This window comes from Amia ocellicauda, chromosome 2 (genome assembly GCF_036373705.1).
Source record: "Amia ocellicauda isolate fAmiCal2 chromosome 2, fAmiCal2.hap1, whole genome shotgun sequence".
Lineage (NCBI taxonomy): Eukaryota > Metazoa > Chordata > Actinopteri > Amiiformes > Amiidae > Amia > Amia ocellicauda.
Genome location: NC_089851.1, coordinates 31,405,873 through 31,420,721, shown reverse-complemented (window position 1 = coordinate 31,420,721; position 14,849 = coordinate 31,405,873). Strand labels below are relative to the sequence as shown.

Here is a 14,849-nt window from a genome sequence, read left to right as displayed (position 1 = left end):
CGACCTGGAGCTCTCGTGAAGATATTTGCTGATAATTTGTCTTTCACTAAAACATATATATAGTTTAAATGGCTCCTGTGTCTGACCTTCCTAAAAGATTATTTTGGCTTGATGTTTGGGGTGAGCCATATGCCTGAACAGTTAACTATATGAGTCCTAGTCAATTCTGTGTGGCCAAAATGTTACCAAGACCTCAGAAAATCCTTCCAGACAGACAATGGTGAGGTTAGTTTGAAATATTTCTCAACTTGGCAATGTATTCCTTTAAACAAAAACTCTAAATGAAACCCCTTTATTAAAACACAGTAATCCATATATTTGTAGTAAAGGTGGAGTTAATGATTGGTTCACATCATTTGAGGAGGAAGATTAACTTTTTTTTCTGTTATATAATTTCAAACATGGTCTCGGGACTTCTGCATCTTGGAGTAACCCACACTGAGAAATGGGTGACACCTTGTCGAGTTTTTTTATGCCAATAATGGTACAAAGTCTTTTTTAAATTTATTTAATTTTGAGTATCGTTGAGTGGGCGAGGGAAATTCGGGGTGTATTCTTCTGCGACTGTTACTTATCCCAACTTCAGCGTCATTACAGTTGCATCACAGTGAAGCTCGAGGCCTTTGTTGTTCTAATGCACAGCTTGTAAATTCTGGCCTCTCAGTACCTTCCTGTTAATGTGATAATGTGATACAAGAGTAACCAAGCATTAAGGCATTAAAAAAAACACACAGGTCCAACACATAGTTATTGCAAAGAATAAGAATATACCCATTTTAAAAAAGTCAGCTGTCAACAGAAATCCCAGCTGCCTATTTGTATGCTTTTTGCAGTAACTGCCACTCAGAAGTATATTTCTAAAGCACGGCCTGTAGCTCCTCTTCATTTGATGCTATACTATGAAGCAGATCTAGTTTTTTTTTTTTGCTTTAGTAGGATAACAACTGAAATCATAAATAAAGGTAAGTCCATCTACCCTGTACATTGTATTAACTGTTTTGTAGTGTCTGTGTCATTGATGAAGTTCAACAACAGACAACCTCATATGGCCTGTTCATACTACACTGCACAATATGGTCGCTTTTGTTGTACTGGTGTTTTACGAGAAACCGTAGTTCGTAGTTTGGTCAAGTAACTTGTTTCATATCACATCCGAGCAAAAGTTTAGGAGCTTAACAATGTATTATTATTATTATTATTATTACTGACTATAACTAACTATATTACGTTACTATATTGACTACAGTATATATATAAACACATAATCTATCCAGCTACAGATAGATAGATAGATACAGTGACATATATAGGGAGAAAATAGATAGAAATATAAAGATAATTCAAACAAGTGTAAAGACAATGATTGATGTACAGAGATTAAAAATGCATTGCTTATACATTCACAGTGCACAATTGTTTGTTAAGATAGCATTATAGTACATATATATTTAAACACTTTCTTACAGAGGGAGTAAGTAAACATTAACAAATAGCATTGTTTTAAATCAAGCCCAGAATTCTGATAATAAAAATGCTTATACAGCATGGTGCTTAACTGATATTCAACAGATTTTTAGTTTTAGGTGCAATGCTTTTAGAATCATAATGTAAGACAACTTCCCATTTTCGAGAATGATTTGAATTTACTGCTGCGTACGACTGAAATGTAAATTACATGCTACAGACATTACCAAAATATAATATGAGATAAATGGTATATATATATATATATATATATATATATATATATATATATATATATATATTGATAAGCCTATGTGATACCTTATGAAAACACCTGATTGTCTTTTTACACTGTGGTATAAAGGGGAAGTTTGTGAGTTAAAGATTAAACAGGTTGAAAGAATAGATATCGATGTTATTCTGCTAAATAAATACCAAAAAAGCAACTCGTTTCAGAGCTCTCGATTATCTCTATATAACTATTTAACTGTGATGTATCTGAAGCTTAGATTTGTTTCTGAAACTTAAGAATGAAATTAATATGTAAAATCCATAGCTTAGCAAGTCCGCTTGCACTTAAAATAATGTATTTGTTGTGGGCAAATTGTAATGTCTTCATTTCCATGAAAGCATTTGAGGAAAAATACGAGTCAACACAATTAAGAAAAGATAGTCTAGACCTCTAATATATATATATATATATATATATATATATATATATATATATATATTATTATATATTATTATTTATTTGTTTATTATTTATTTTTTCTTTCAAATACTTCAGATAATATGCACAGGCTAATGTGCTAAAGATATGTAGGCCTATATCAGTTTTTATAGATCTTGTTAAAACCACACATTTGATAAACCTAATATTAAAAAGTTGGTCAAATTGTATTGCCTACATATAGTGAAAAGTGACAAAACTCCGAACAGCTGCAATGTTACTATACAACGGCAAAAACTATGCTTTGTTTTCTGCACCATTGATTTCATTTTCAGCCCATATCTATCTATCTATCTATCTATCTATCTATCTATCTATCTATCTGTCTGTCTATTATTTTGCTATGCAGTTTATTGAGTCAATAACTTGTTTATATGAAACAACAGACATTAAGTGTGAAGTGTTCAGATTGTTTTGCAACTGTTTTCTTAAATTACATTTAATTTGAAATACATCAAAAACGTATTGAATGGTTTAGAAAACACTACGCCATTTTAAAGCTGACTAGTTGATGCTTCTCTTTTAATTCTCCACTATGTATGTGAAATACTAAACGCAGATAAACCAATGAGCATGGTGGTAGCACGGTACAAGACTTTCAAAGTAAGCTACACTGCAATTCATGTACTTAACAGATGACACACAAACACCGTGGTGTACTTCAGATTTGTATATTAAATGAAAGAAGTCTAACTTTATTTATTTTGGAACTTAGACTCAGAATCAAAACATAACCTGCCCGGGAACCACGAATTTCAAACGTGTACTTAATGTTTATTTTATGTTTTCTGTATTAGAAAATCGTAATATGAGGAAATATGTAACAATAACAGAAATAATAATAATAATAATAATAATAATAATAATAATAATAATAATAATAATAATAATAATGTAATTTAGATCCTGAAGTACTACAATCTGTAAGTTTTGACATCACAATAGATTCTGAAAACAGAACTGCGAGTACTTATGACAAGCTTTGTTTTCTTTGATTTTAATGTTGAAAAGGTCTAACTCTGAGATAAATAAGATACCAAACCACCAGTCAAGTGTAGTTTCAAGTGAAAGAAGATGTATTAAGTTATGTAATTTTATTTTCATGTTAGGAAAACCTCTATTATATTACTGATCACCACCAGGGGTGCAGAGAAAAAAGAAAAATCTGCTGTCTCAAAATAATGTACAAAAAGTTCAAGAAACAAACCAACAAAAAAAGGATCAAACCCATTTTTAACTAAAAAAGTTAACTGTCAAAAACATTTTGGTGTCTATATTATGGTTTCTTACAGTACGAAACAACATGCGAAAAGTCCTCTATGACAACTTATTTCAGACATCACAATCTTAGTAATAAACACATATAGAAACTATTGTGTCAAGTTCTGTCTGACCATCTTTAAAACTACAGTGGGGTGAATACCTCACAGTTGTCATATATTGGGAGTAAAAAAAAAAAGTTTTCTGCAGAAATGTGTTCAAATGCACAATTCCCTGTATTTTGTACAGTTGACTATACCATACTTATGCATTTAACTTACTAATCATAGAGCAATGTTCAAAACAATAAGACAAAAAGTTGTGAATTGTGAATTTCCAGTGAGAGTGGTTTGATATCATATGCACAAAGCTACAGAAACAATAAGGTGATGTATTAATTTAGAGAGAAATATTAATAATAATAATAATAATAATAATAATAATAATAATGAAGTTGTCAATCAAAGGGCTGCACTGGGAGGTGAATATCCAATTATTAACAAATGCATAACAAAGAAAATTGCATTAAAATATAAGGCTAATTGTACCTTGCTAATAGCCGCTGTCAATACAAAAAAAGTACTGCTAGATTAATTCAACTGTTAACCCATTGACATGACAAATGTCAAATGTCATATATATATATATATATATATATATATATATATATATATATATATATATATATATATATATATATGTGGCCCTTAATATAAATATCTCTAAATATATCTAGCATATGTATGTATCTCATTTTTAATAGCAAAATGGTTTTATTTGTACTGGTATGCCATTTCTTGACTTAAATATCTTTAAGATTTCAAAACAATCCATGTACATGTCTGATAAAAATACGAATTACTTACATTACACATAAAATTGGTTTTATGACCTCACATGTAGCAGGATCTTTCGGGGGCGAAATGTAAAACCTGCCAGTGTGAAAATACTGTTATTCTTTTACCAGAAGAGGGCAATCATAAGTAGTTCAGAGATCATCTTTAAACCTGGTTCCTCTCGTCTCCAGCAGCCCCGCATCTATTTACACTCTCCTGACACGCACATGTGCACCGACTGGGGTTGGATTTTGCTGCCAATAATCCGACGCGTTGAGCACATGAAAGGGTAACACTTTTTAGGTTGCATTCAGTCAAACACACGGCGAGCTTTATTGTACATGTTCAATCGTCTATGCCAGCTGGATCAATTTCACTGTATAAAACCAAAACGAATACCAGTCGGGTGGCGGAATGATTATGATCAATATGATCAGGAGTGTAATCTGCCCACCCCGAAGCGTGCACGGTGTTGGGAGTGTGTGCGCATGTGTGCTGATGGGCTTCTGAAATAGTGATGCTTGAACTGCCTGGAGAGGCGGGATAGGGGGATAGGCCATGGTATACGCTATACATTTCCATCAGCTCTGGGACTGCTGTTTTCGCGGGGGGTGCTGGCGCTGTCTGGACAGGGGTTTCCCGGGGTTTACGGTACGGCCAGACACGCTTCACAGAACTGAGCCGCCGCAGCGCCGCGCTCGCTCTCGCCTGCTTCACGGAAGCCACGCCCCCCGCGCAAATCTATTTAAGAACCTGAAAAGTTCCTTAGTCTCAGTTTTGGGGTTGTGTGAGAGAGGGGTCGGTGTCGGAGCTCACCAGGTCTGAAGTAAGAAAGGTAAGAAAGCAGTCTCAGTCTTAGAAGCGTGCTCTTCCCTATGCAAACATAAACTGTGTGCTGTTCTTGTTCTCCTCATCATTAGTAGTAATAGTAGTAGTAGTGACAACGTTGTGTAGCTTGCTGTGGGATGTGAATGGATTCATGTCATGTACACTCTCATTTTTAATATGTTATGCATCTCCTTAATAATGTGCGCCAACTCATCCTCATGTTAATGCATGGTTATTGCTTGATTGAATGTCTGTTATTATGAATTGTGTAACTCCCACTTGTGTTAAGGATGCGTTTTTGCCACACCTGCCTAAGTAACTGGTCTTGCACTGTGTCACCCATCACCCCATGTACCCATTCTGTTGCATGCGTTTTGACAGAGATGAACTTAGACAGTGACTGCAGCATGTCAGTCAGTTGTGGCAATGGGAAGCTTAGGCAGTGGCTGATTGATCAGATTGACAGCGGAAAGTACCCCGGCTTGGTTTGGGAGAATGACGAGAAAACCATTTTCAGGATCCCCTGGAAACATGCGGGCAAACAGGACTACAACCGGGACGAGGACGCCGCGCTGTTCAAGGTACGCGTAGCGACGTGCGGCACTGTGCGCCACACATGCGTCTGACTAGAGGATCCTGACACACACACTCCAACATTAATCATGGTGCATTGAATTAAGGATCAATGTGCACTGGACTCGTGATCAACAAATTGCATTGCTGCTTCTGACTTCTAAGCATTTTTATGAACACTTTTAATGAGTGCAGAACAATTATTTGCAATATATCTGTAATTGCATGGCATCTGAGACATCTGATTTGTGTATGTATTAATTGTGTGCTTTTAATTGATGTGTGATGTAGTACTTGTATTCATGTATGAAAGCTATAACTATTAGGTCATATCACACCCCTCCTAATACTTATTTCATTCTCTGATTTTATTTTTTAACTTAGAATTTGTGTTGCTGGGTTTCTTTCAGAGGCATGTAGACTAATTATTTAAAAATAATGTAGATACATGAGGAAAGTAGTGACTTGATAAAGAATGATCCTCATTTGATCAGTATTTGGAGGAAAAGGGGTTGCAACTCTCAACGACATTCAAAAACTAGGCTGTGATATTGTATTCTAACTCATCTACTATCGGTTTTGAACAGATCTGATGGTTTATATCAATATTCAATGTTAAGACTCCCTTCACATCTGCTCTTTGTTGTAATATACAGCAGCTTAACACATTATAAAAACAAGAAGAAAAATAATGATGTATACAGTCACAAACTACAACAAAGATACTAAGATGTTATGTATGGAAGCTGAATTAATTCAGTATGCTTTTGAATATATCTGTTTATTGTAGATGACTGAATGCTCTAATTTAAGCCCATGCTAACCAGAGGATAATCCTAAATCAAACCTGAAAATGTCATGCTATTTTTTTTTAGGCTTGGGCACTTTTCAAGGGGAAATTCAGAGAGGGGATTGATAAACCGGATCCCCCAACTTGGAAAACAAGATTGCGATGTGCCTTGAACAAAAGCAATGACTTTGAGGAACTGGTGGAGAGAAGTCAGCTGGACATTTCAGATCCATATAAGGTGTACCGGATTATTCCGGAAGGAGCAAAGAAAGGCAGGTTCTTTTGATTTTCAGTGTGAATGCCTGATGGCTATTTATGGTTTGTCACCTTTGACAATCTTCTTTTAAAGTAATCTATGACATATGAAAAAATATTCAAAGAATATTATATTTTCCATAGAAAATATAGTTTAAATTCAGTATATTATAATTTTATGACTGACGTGTAGTATTGTGTGTGCATAATTCATTTCAAAAGTGACTAAAAAGTGTACATTTTAATATGCACTTATCTTGTCTGACAAGGGTTAAGTTCCCTTTTGCTTGTCACACAAGTTTAACTGCTTACAGTGAGTTTAAGGGAAGCCCCTCCAAAGCAAACTTTGCAAAAGTTTGTTATAGATACAGAAAAAACACAAATTTAAGGAATTAGAAGTACACCTAAGTGGACAAAGGAAATATATATATATAAAAATATGCTCGTTATGTTTTAGTAAACATTGAAATGCAAGTCTTGTGTGTGTATACCTATATAATTTACATAATTTTCTGATTGTAAGTCATCTGAAAACATATCAACTTTTTCTGTGGTCCCAGTGAATTAATAAGGACATGTTTTTTTTTATTAAACAGGAGCAAAGCAGATTAGTATGGAGGAGTCTCCTTCACATATCAACACACTTGGTTATATGCATCCTTCTTTCCCCCCTCTACAATCTCAGGTAAGCTCATTCATTTACATGACTTTGATTTTATTCCAGTTATTACAATGATGTGCCATACAGCCATGTGATTTTAATGTATTCTTGCGGGGAATGCAGTCAGGAGCCTACTTCTTATTTGCATATACTATCAATGCCAAAGTATTAGATTTTAAACTTTGCCACTTTTAACTTCTCTCATTTACACTTAATTTAAAACGGTTTGTTAAATGTACCTCCTGAAAAGTGTATTTACTAATAATAATACCATGCTTTAGGCCATGCATTTGCTACGCCCATACAATGTAGCACTTAAGATTTGTAGATGAATTTTAAGGACTGAGGAACATAACTACCTTCCTTTTAATGGTAGCTTCATAGACCAGGCACAGCCTTGCTTCCTTCCTTTCCCCCTTAGCCTTCCTTAGCTGTTTTGTCATACTTATAAAAAAACACAGTTGAGCCTATTTCCATTTGTGTGCGAAGTACAGTTCTCTTAAGCAGCAGCATGCGTTTGTGTCCTAAGAAGTGGATATGGATGGAATTGTTTTGGGCTCATAGCTTCCTCCCCCTTGGGGATTCAGATAACCTGGACAAAAAAAAATTGTAGAAAGACCATATATGCAAGTTATGAAATGCAAGTTTACACAAATTCATTGCTTCAGTGGGTACGGCAAACAATGACCAGCATCAGACATCTTCAGATTTTGATAGCACAAATGTGACCAAGGACGACTATAGACAGGCAAGGTATCATGAATGTGATGAGGGACAGCGTTGACAGATATTACTGAAAGCTGCAGGCTGACACCACAAACTGGAGCTCCCCTGGCCCACTGCGCTCCCCACTGTCTCAGTGGCACGTGCGCAACTTGGTGCCTGTGCTGGGAATTATTGCTTACTGTTTACTGGCAGAGCTTCAGGCAAAAACCTTGCAGATGGATGGATGAGTCCCTTAAGTGCCCATATTAATTGCTTCTTCTGGTAAAGGGACATTTTAAATCTATGTGAGTGGCTGAGGGTATTCACCAAAAACTTGCACACAGCACTTGGATCTGTGATTAAAATAATCTGTGTCATAATAAGTTATCTGTGTCGTAAATAAGTTAGTCATAATAAAAAACATTGAGTGAGACGCTATTGCAACACAGGACCTAAAGGGATGATTGATTAAAGTTGTTCTGTTATTGAATGCAGCATGTGTGTTTCTCTCCATAGGTACCCAACTACATGGTGCCTCATGAGCGCAACTGGAGGGATTATGTTCCAGAGCAGCCTCACCCAGACCTACCTTATGGCCAGTGTCCATATCCTCCGAGAAACCTCCCTTGGCAAGGAGCTGCATGTGAGAATGGTGAGTATCACAATTTCTTTGCACCAAACATGTGCTTGACGAGAAGGCGTGAAACCACAACACACAGCCTATGTTTCTACTGATGAGACTCCCCTTTATGTTCTCAATATAAAGAAAGAAAATCATACAGCACATAAAAGCAAGAGTCAAACTGCGTTGTAGGGCAGAAATGCAAAGTCTTGTCGGCTTTGTTTTCTCTTATGATAGAGTTTTAATTGTGATAACTTCTGCAAACTTGAGGTGGGTACTTAATAAGTAACAGTTCCTGCTGAATAATGAAAGACTGGCATTGAGTCTGAGCTAACATGTTGCTCTGGAGGTATGCTTTACTGCTAATTATTCAAGCTATACCCAAGGAAATTAGGGAAGTAGGGCTGATAACGTGCAGATGGTGAAGGTATAAATGACTCATGTGTTCCAGGGACTCAGAGTACTTAAAACGCCTGAGAAAAGATCCATGGGTGTTAAAAGGGGTTTTTTGGATGAACTTGCTTGTAGGAAGAAACCCTTTTTGCAGTCAGCGTGCAGAGAGAGAAAAAAAAAACAGTTGTGAAGGTTAATGACTTCCTCTTCTTCATTTTAACAATGCAAGAAAAGCAATCTGGTCCAGTTTATGTCTGATAGGATGATTATACACACACAGAGACATATATATATATATATATATATATAACAGATGTTCTGTGATATTCTGAAAATATATTAAAATTAATCTCAAATGTCACACCCAGGGTACCAGATAACAGGATCATTCTACGCTTGTTCACCCACTGATTCTCAGCCTCCGGGATTTTCACTCGACCCCAGCATGAGGTCGGCCGAGGCTGTGGCCTTAACAGGTAAACCTCCCCCTGTTTTCGCAGACAGATAATACACTGGCAAGATGATTTGCGTCTCTACTACCAATTCAACCACACCATTCTGATAAGTGTAATTAAAACCTTGGAAACTGAGCTGCATGTTTCTACTGTCATGCAGTGTCAAGACTAGATTGAATAAGATGTTCTATAGTTGGCCAAATAGCACATTTATTAATTATTTATTATGTGAGTAAAAGAGTATAAAATGTCCCAAACGTTTGAACTCGGTTATTTAATTTTGTATAGACAGCATTGAAAGTAACTCCACTGTTTACTAATGTCTTGTTCCTGCTTGTTGCTACTTTAAAACATCTGTGCTACATAAAGTAACAGCTTCCTGTAATGCTTCACTAAGAGATACCGTAGTGTTGTACAATAGAGCATACTGTTGTCTAGTGCCTTGACATAGCATGTGCTTGTGCCACACTGTGCACAATAGTACTTTGTTGTATGACGACTTCCCTTTTTACCAGGGCTTCTATTTATTTTTTTCAAGACCCTGAGGTTATAGCACATAACGATGGCTGATTTAAAGTTTCTTGGGGATGTATGCAGGGTCAGTGTGCTGCCCTGTGTCACTTATTTATCATTAAGTTGGTTTGGGAAGACAACTATTAATGTTGCATTTCTAAAGGAAAAGCAAAAGGTTTCAAATGCTGCAGTCTGTATTTTCTGACAACCGGCATAAGGTTTTCTGAAGTATGGCCAAAACTTCCAATGCTTTTAATTGTTTTTATATGTACATTTAATAGATGTATTTTTTTAACTTACTGAGCAAATGTTTTGCTATTGTGTGCTTGGAAGATATAAGAGAATAAGAATAAGAGAAGAAACAAGTACTAGGAATGTAACTTGATAGGAACACAGTTTCAGAAGATGGGAGGATTAAACTTTGAACAGTTCAGTGGCAAAGCTGTTTAAGAGAAGCCAACCACAACTCAGGTCTAATCAGTCGACAATATTCCAGCAAATTCTGGTTTGTAAAATGACATACAAGCTACAGAGCAGATTTCTATATCTCACATGTAACCCTTTATTCTTTATTGTCTGATTCTTCCCTTAGACTGCCGTTTACACATCTGCCTGTACTACCGCGAGTCCCTTGTAAAGGAGGTGACCACAACGAGTCCTGAGGGATGCAGGATATCGTCCGCTTCAAGCATCGATGACAAGCTGTATGGCCACAGCAACATGGATCAGGTGATCTTCCCCTACCCTTTCCCACAATCTCAGAGGAAAGGTGTGGAGAAGGTGCCCAATGCCCTCGAGAGAGGAGTATTGCTGTGGATGGCGCCAGACGGGCTGTACGCTAAAAGACTCTGCCAAAGCAGGATCTTCTGGGAAGGACCCCTGGCGCCATACACCGATAAACCCAACAAACTGGAGAAAGACCATACCTGCAAGCTGTTTGACACACAGCAGTTTCTCACAGGTAAGTTGTTGTATGTCCATACTATGTCATTTTGATTACTCTCTTTTATCTTTGCAGTATATATGAATATATGCGTATATATATTCCATAGAAACATTTACACTAAAATCTGCCATTCCTCAATATGTGTAGCCAAATGTTTTTTCTCCGCAATACAGCATTCCACAACTTCAAACAATACTCTGACAATCACATCCTTTCTTTCAAACTGTGCAAGGTTGACATCTTGTAGATAGTCGCTGTTTCAGTAAGAACATGTTCTGTGGTTAAAGAATTGACTAAAGTATATCATTCCAAGAGGGAATTTTCTCAAACTGATTCGTGTAGGTGTGTGTGTTGGTCTTTACCTTGCGTTAAAATAGCTTTTCAATTAAAAAAAACAACAACAATAATAATTCTCCAGTATAATCTAGGGCATTTCTCATCCCAGGCCTATCCAAACCATTAATCAGAACTATTTAGAGTTGACCAATGATCTGTCATCTAAACCTAGCATCTGCCTGCATCCTCGCTCTATTTAGGACTTTCTTTCTTTCTGTCCCATCTCTGTCCCCCATGTCATGTTGCTAAGTAGTGATGTCTGTCTCCTTCTCTCTGAAGTATGTGGACACTTCGTAGTCTATAATTTCTACATTGCTTTAAGGATATTGCTCACCTTTTTGTCAATTTCAGTGTGTTCTTTACCATATGCAAATCAGTTAAAAATCAGACAGGACACTTGTCTTCTTCCTTCGATTTATTGAGATACTTGTGTTTCCTGTTAGTTATGCTAGGCCTGTCTCATCTGCTTGTGATCTAATCTTTAGCACCATCTCAATTTCTACCTGCCTTGAATCTCAGCCAGATATGCCATGTGTCCTTGTAATGGTGCGACAGTTGTGCGGACTTTGTTCAGACTACATGTGTGTGTTTCATGAGAGAGTTCCCCAGGCTGACTTTTTATACTCACACGCTCTCTCTTTCTTCTCTCAGAGCTCCAGGGCTATGCCCACCATGGCCGCTCCATTCCCAGGTTCCAGATTGTGTTGTGTTTTGGCGACGAATACCCCGACCCTCAGAGGCAGAGGAAGATGATTACAGCTCATGTATGTATTTCTCTGATTTTCATTCAAGCAAATCTGCTTTCCCGCTCAATCTGGGACAAAAATAGTTTTCAGCTACTTTCAATGCAGCAAACAGTAATTGAGGCTTAACTATTGTCCTAAAATCAATGGTGGTAAATAACCTTTCATCAGTTATCTTGTTGAAATATCTACTCATATTTGTTTTCAAGTGGTGATACTTTGTTTATATGTGAATAGTCTGATATACTGCTCAATTTGGCCTAATCATATATCAATATTGAAACTCTTCAATAAACAAAACTCCTCCTCCATGCTCATCCTATGCATTCACTTTTCTGTACCCTGATTTCCCAGGCTTTACTATACAACTCCTATACCATACTATATACATTTGCTGTAACTTACACTTTTCTTCTACCACTGCTAGCTATTGAATAGCTCTACTGACACATAGATTTTTGACACACTTGTATAGCTCTTTCTGTACAGTATTACATAAACTGTTTGTGTGGTCTGCTCATACTTCCTCTGCTAAGAGCAACTAGAAATTGATCTTATTCTAAGCTGTAGAAGTTACTTTTTCACACTTTGCAAACTGTGAGGGGCACATTGTAAAGACTAAAGTACTTTTTTATACAATGTCATTAAAATGTGCTTCTTTTTCTCTGATGTTGTAGGTGGAACCCATGTTTGCCAGACAACTTTTCTACTTTGCGCAGCCCAACAGCAGTCACTTCCTTCGTGGATATGAGCTTCCTGAGCATGTTTCTCCCAGCGAGGAATACCAGAGGGCAATCCACCACAGCTCCATTCCCGAGTGACACGGCATCCTCCTCGAACCTTGAACATGTTTTTGTGTTTTGAATTTTTCTCTGCGGAAATTAACACGGTTGATGATATTTCAGTGGACAGTGAGATCTGTGCGGGACAACGTGAGATTGGAAAGGACTTTTTCTGTAACAGGAAAACTGGAGCCCTGAAACAAGACAAAACTGACAAAGCAAAGGACTTTTTGCAGCTAAATCCTTACCTGTCATGTCAGGAGAACTGTTACCTGGACTGATGGGACAGTCAGCAAGATGCATGTGCTATCCCTCTTTCTCAAGCTATGAAAACATTTTTCTCTTCAACTAATCGAGGGAAGTCTATTGTGGGGTACAGTATCCTAATGTGTTCATTTTTACATACACACACACACACACACACACACTATACATATGTGTGTGTGTGTGTGCGTGTGTGTGTGTGTGTTTTGTTTTTAATAAATGTAATTGTTTTACTTTTTTGTTTTAATCCTCAGGGTGCTTTTCACTGTATATGCAAACTAACAAAGTCATAGGTATGTAGGTGAGTGATAGAAAGTCCGGCATTCAGATAGGTAGGTAGATAGAAGGAAGTCTCTAGATATGATAAGTCTGCCTTACTCTTGTCCTTCATCAGCACTGATGATATGAAAAAAGGCTCAACTGATTTAATGAATGTGTATGTGTTACGTTTTATTTAAAATTATTTTTGGATTTAGTTTTTTTATTGATGTTTGTACATTGTGTCTGGTAGGTGACTGTTCTTTATGCCTTCTGTAAGCTCTGATGTAAATACTTTTTAGCCTAATTTGAATAGGTTGTTGAAAGACCCTAAAAATGGTTTTGAATTTATTTTGACATGAAGTAAAATGGTGAGCCACACTCTATTAATATCTGCGTTGTCACATCCTTCAGCAGCACAGAACTGGCGAGTAACATTGACAAGCGTGCGCACTAAATTACACTTTCACTCTGGGCTAATTTCTGTCATATGAACAAACTGCACTTCATCACAATTTATCAGCATGTTTGATCAAGGTCACATTATATCTCGTCTGTGTGTCTCACATTGGGGGTTGTGCTGGCTTCAAGGGGTCCCAACAAGAGCTATGCTTTTACGGTAAACTGAAGTAACCTTCCTCACAATCAACAGGGTGGGCTACCCACATAGCTTCCTGGCATGTGTTGAAGCATGATGGGAAAATGGCAGATTCAGGTAACAGCCCACATGCTACTGTCTCAGAGTCCTTACCGTATAGCCACAATGACATGAGAGGGAGGAGGAGGGGAAAGACCCTGATGTGAGTTACAGAAAGGCCCTTTCTGTCAATGGCCGTGTTTTACAGTGTTTGTAAACAAACGGCATCTCTGACAAATTTACGAGCAATCAGAAATGATGGGCTTTTCCCTTATCAGCATGCGGTCTGCTGTGGTAGGCAGAGTGGACTCTAATCTAGCCTGCTAAGCACAAAAGATAGTTTAGCGTGTTAAACTAGGGCAGTAGTGTGGAGTAGTGGTCAGGGCTCTGGACTTTGGAGCAGGGGGTTGTGTGGGGACACTGCTGTAGATTGCTCCAGTAAATGCCCAGCTGTATAAATGGGTAAAATGTAAAAATAATGTGATATAATGTAACAATTGTTAGTCACCCTGGATAAGGGTGTCTGCTAAGAAAATTAGTAATAATGATAATAATAAACTGAATTTCACATATTCTGATTTTCTAATCATTGGCATTATGGCAGTGTGGAGTAGTGGTTTGGGCTTGTGAATGGAGGGGCTTCTGTAAAAGTAAATGACAGAATTCAAGAGTGAAGGCATTAGCTGAAGCACCTTCTTCCAAGTGTACCTCTCCTTGGAAGATCATTTACAAGCAGACTGAAATCTGAGGACCTTGGTTATGGCACAAGGCCATAAGACATCAGTAGACCACACACAT

General features: G+C 37.1%; 1 protein-coding gene across 2 annotated transcripts; it reads left to right on the top strand.

The window, feature by feature from the left end:
• Nucleotides 1-789: 789 nt before the first annotated feature.
• On the top strand, nt 790-14,623 carry irf4a (interferon regulatory factor 4a). 2 transcript variants are annotated; one of them, XM_066722790.1, is made up of 9 exons: nt 790-962; nt 5,500-5,699; nt 6,567-6,753; nt 7,333-7,421; nt 8,619-8,754; nt 9,486-9,593; nt 10,678-11,046; nt 12,019-12,131; nt 12,788-14,623. In XM_066722790.1, the coding sequence occupies exons 1-9, from the start codon at nt 821-823 to the stop codon at nt 12,929-12,931; spliced, it is 1,488 nt and encodes a 495-aa protein (XP_066578887.1). In that variant the 5' UTR covers nt 790-820; the 3' UTR covers nt 12,932-14,623. The 2 variants fall into 2 exon arrangements, with proteins under 2 accessions (XP_066578887.1, XP_066578895.1); XM_066722798.1 differs by lacking the exon at nt 790-962 and adding an exon at nt 4,265-5,125.
• Nucleotides 14,624-14,849: the final 226 nt, after the last annotated feature.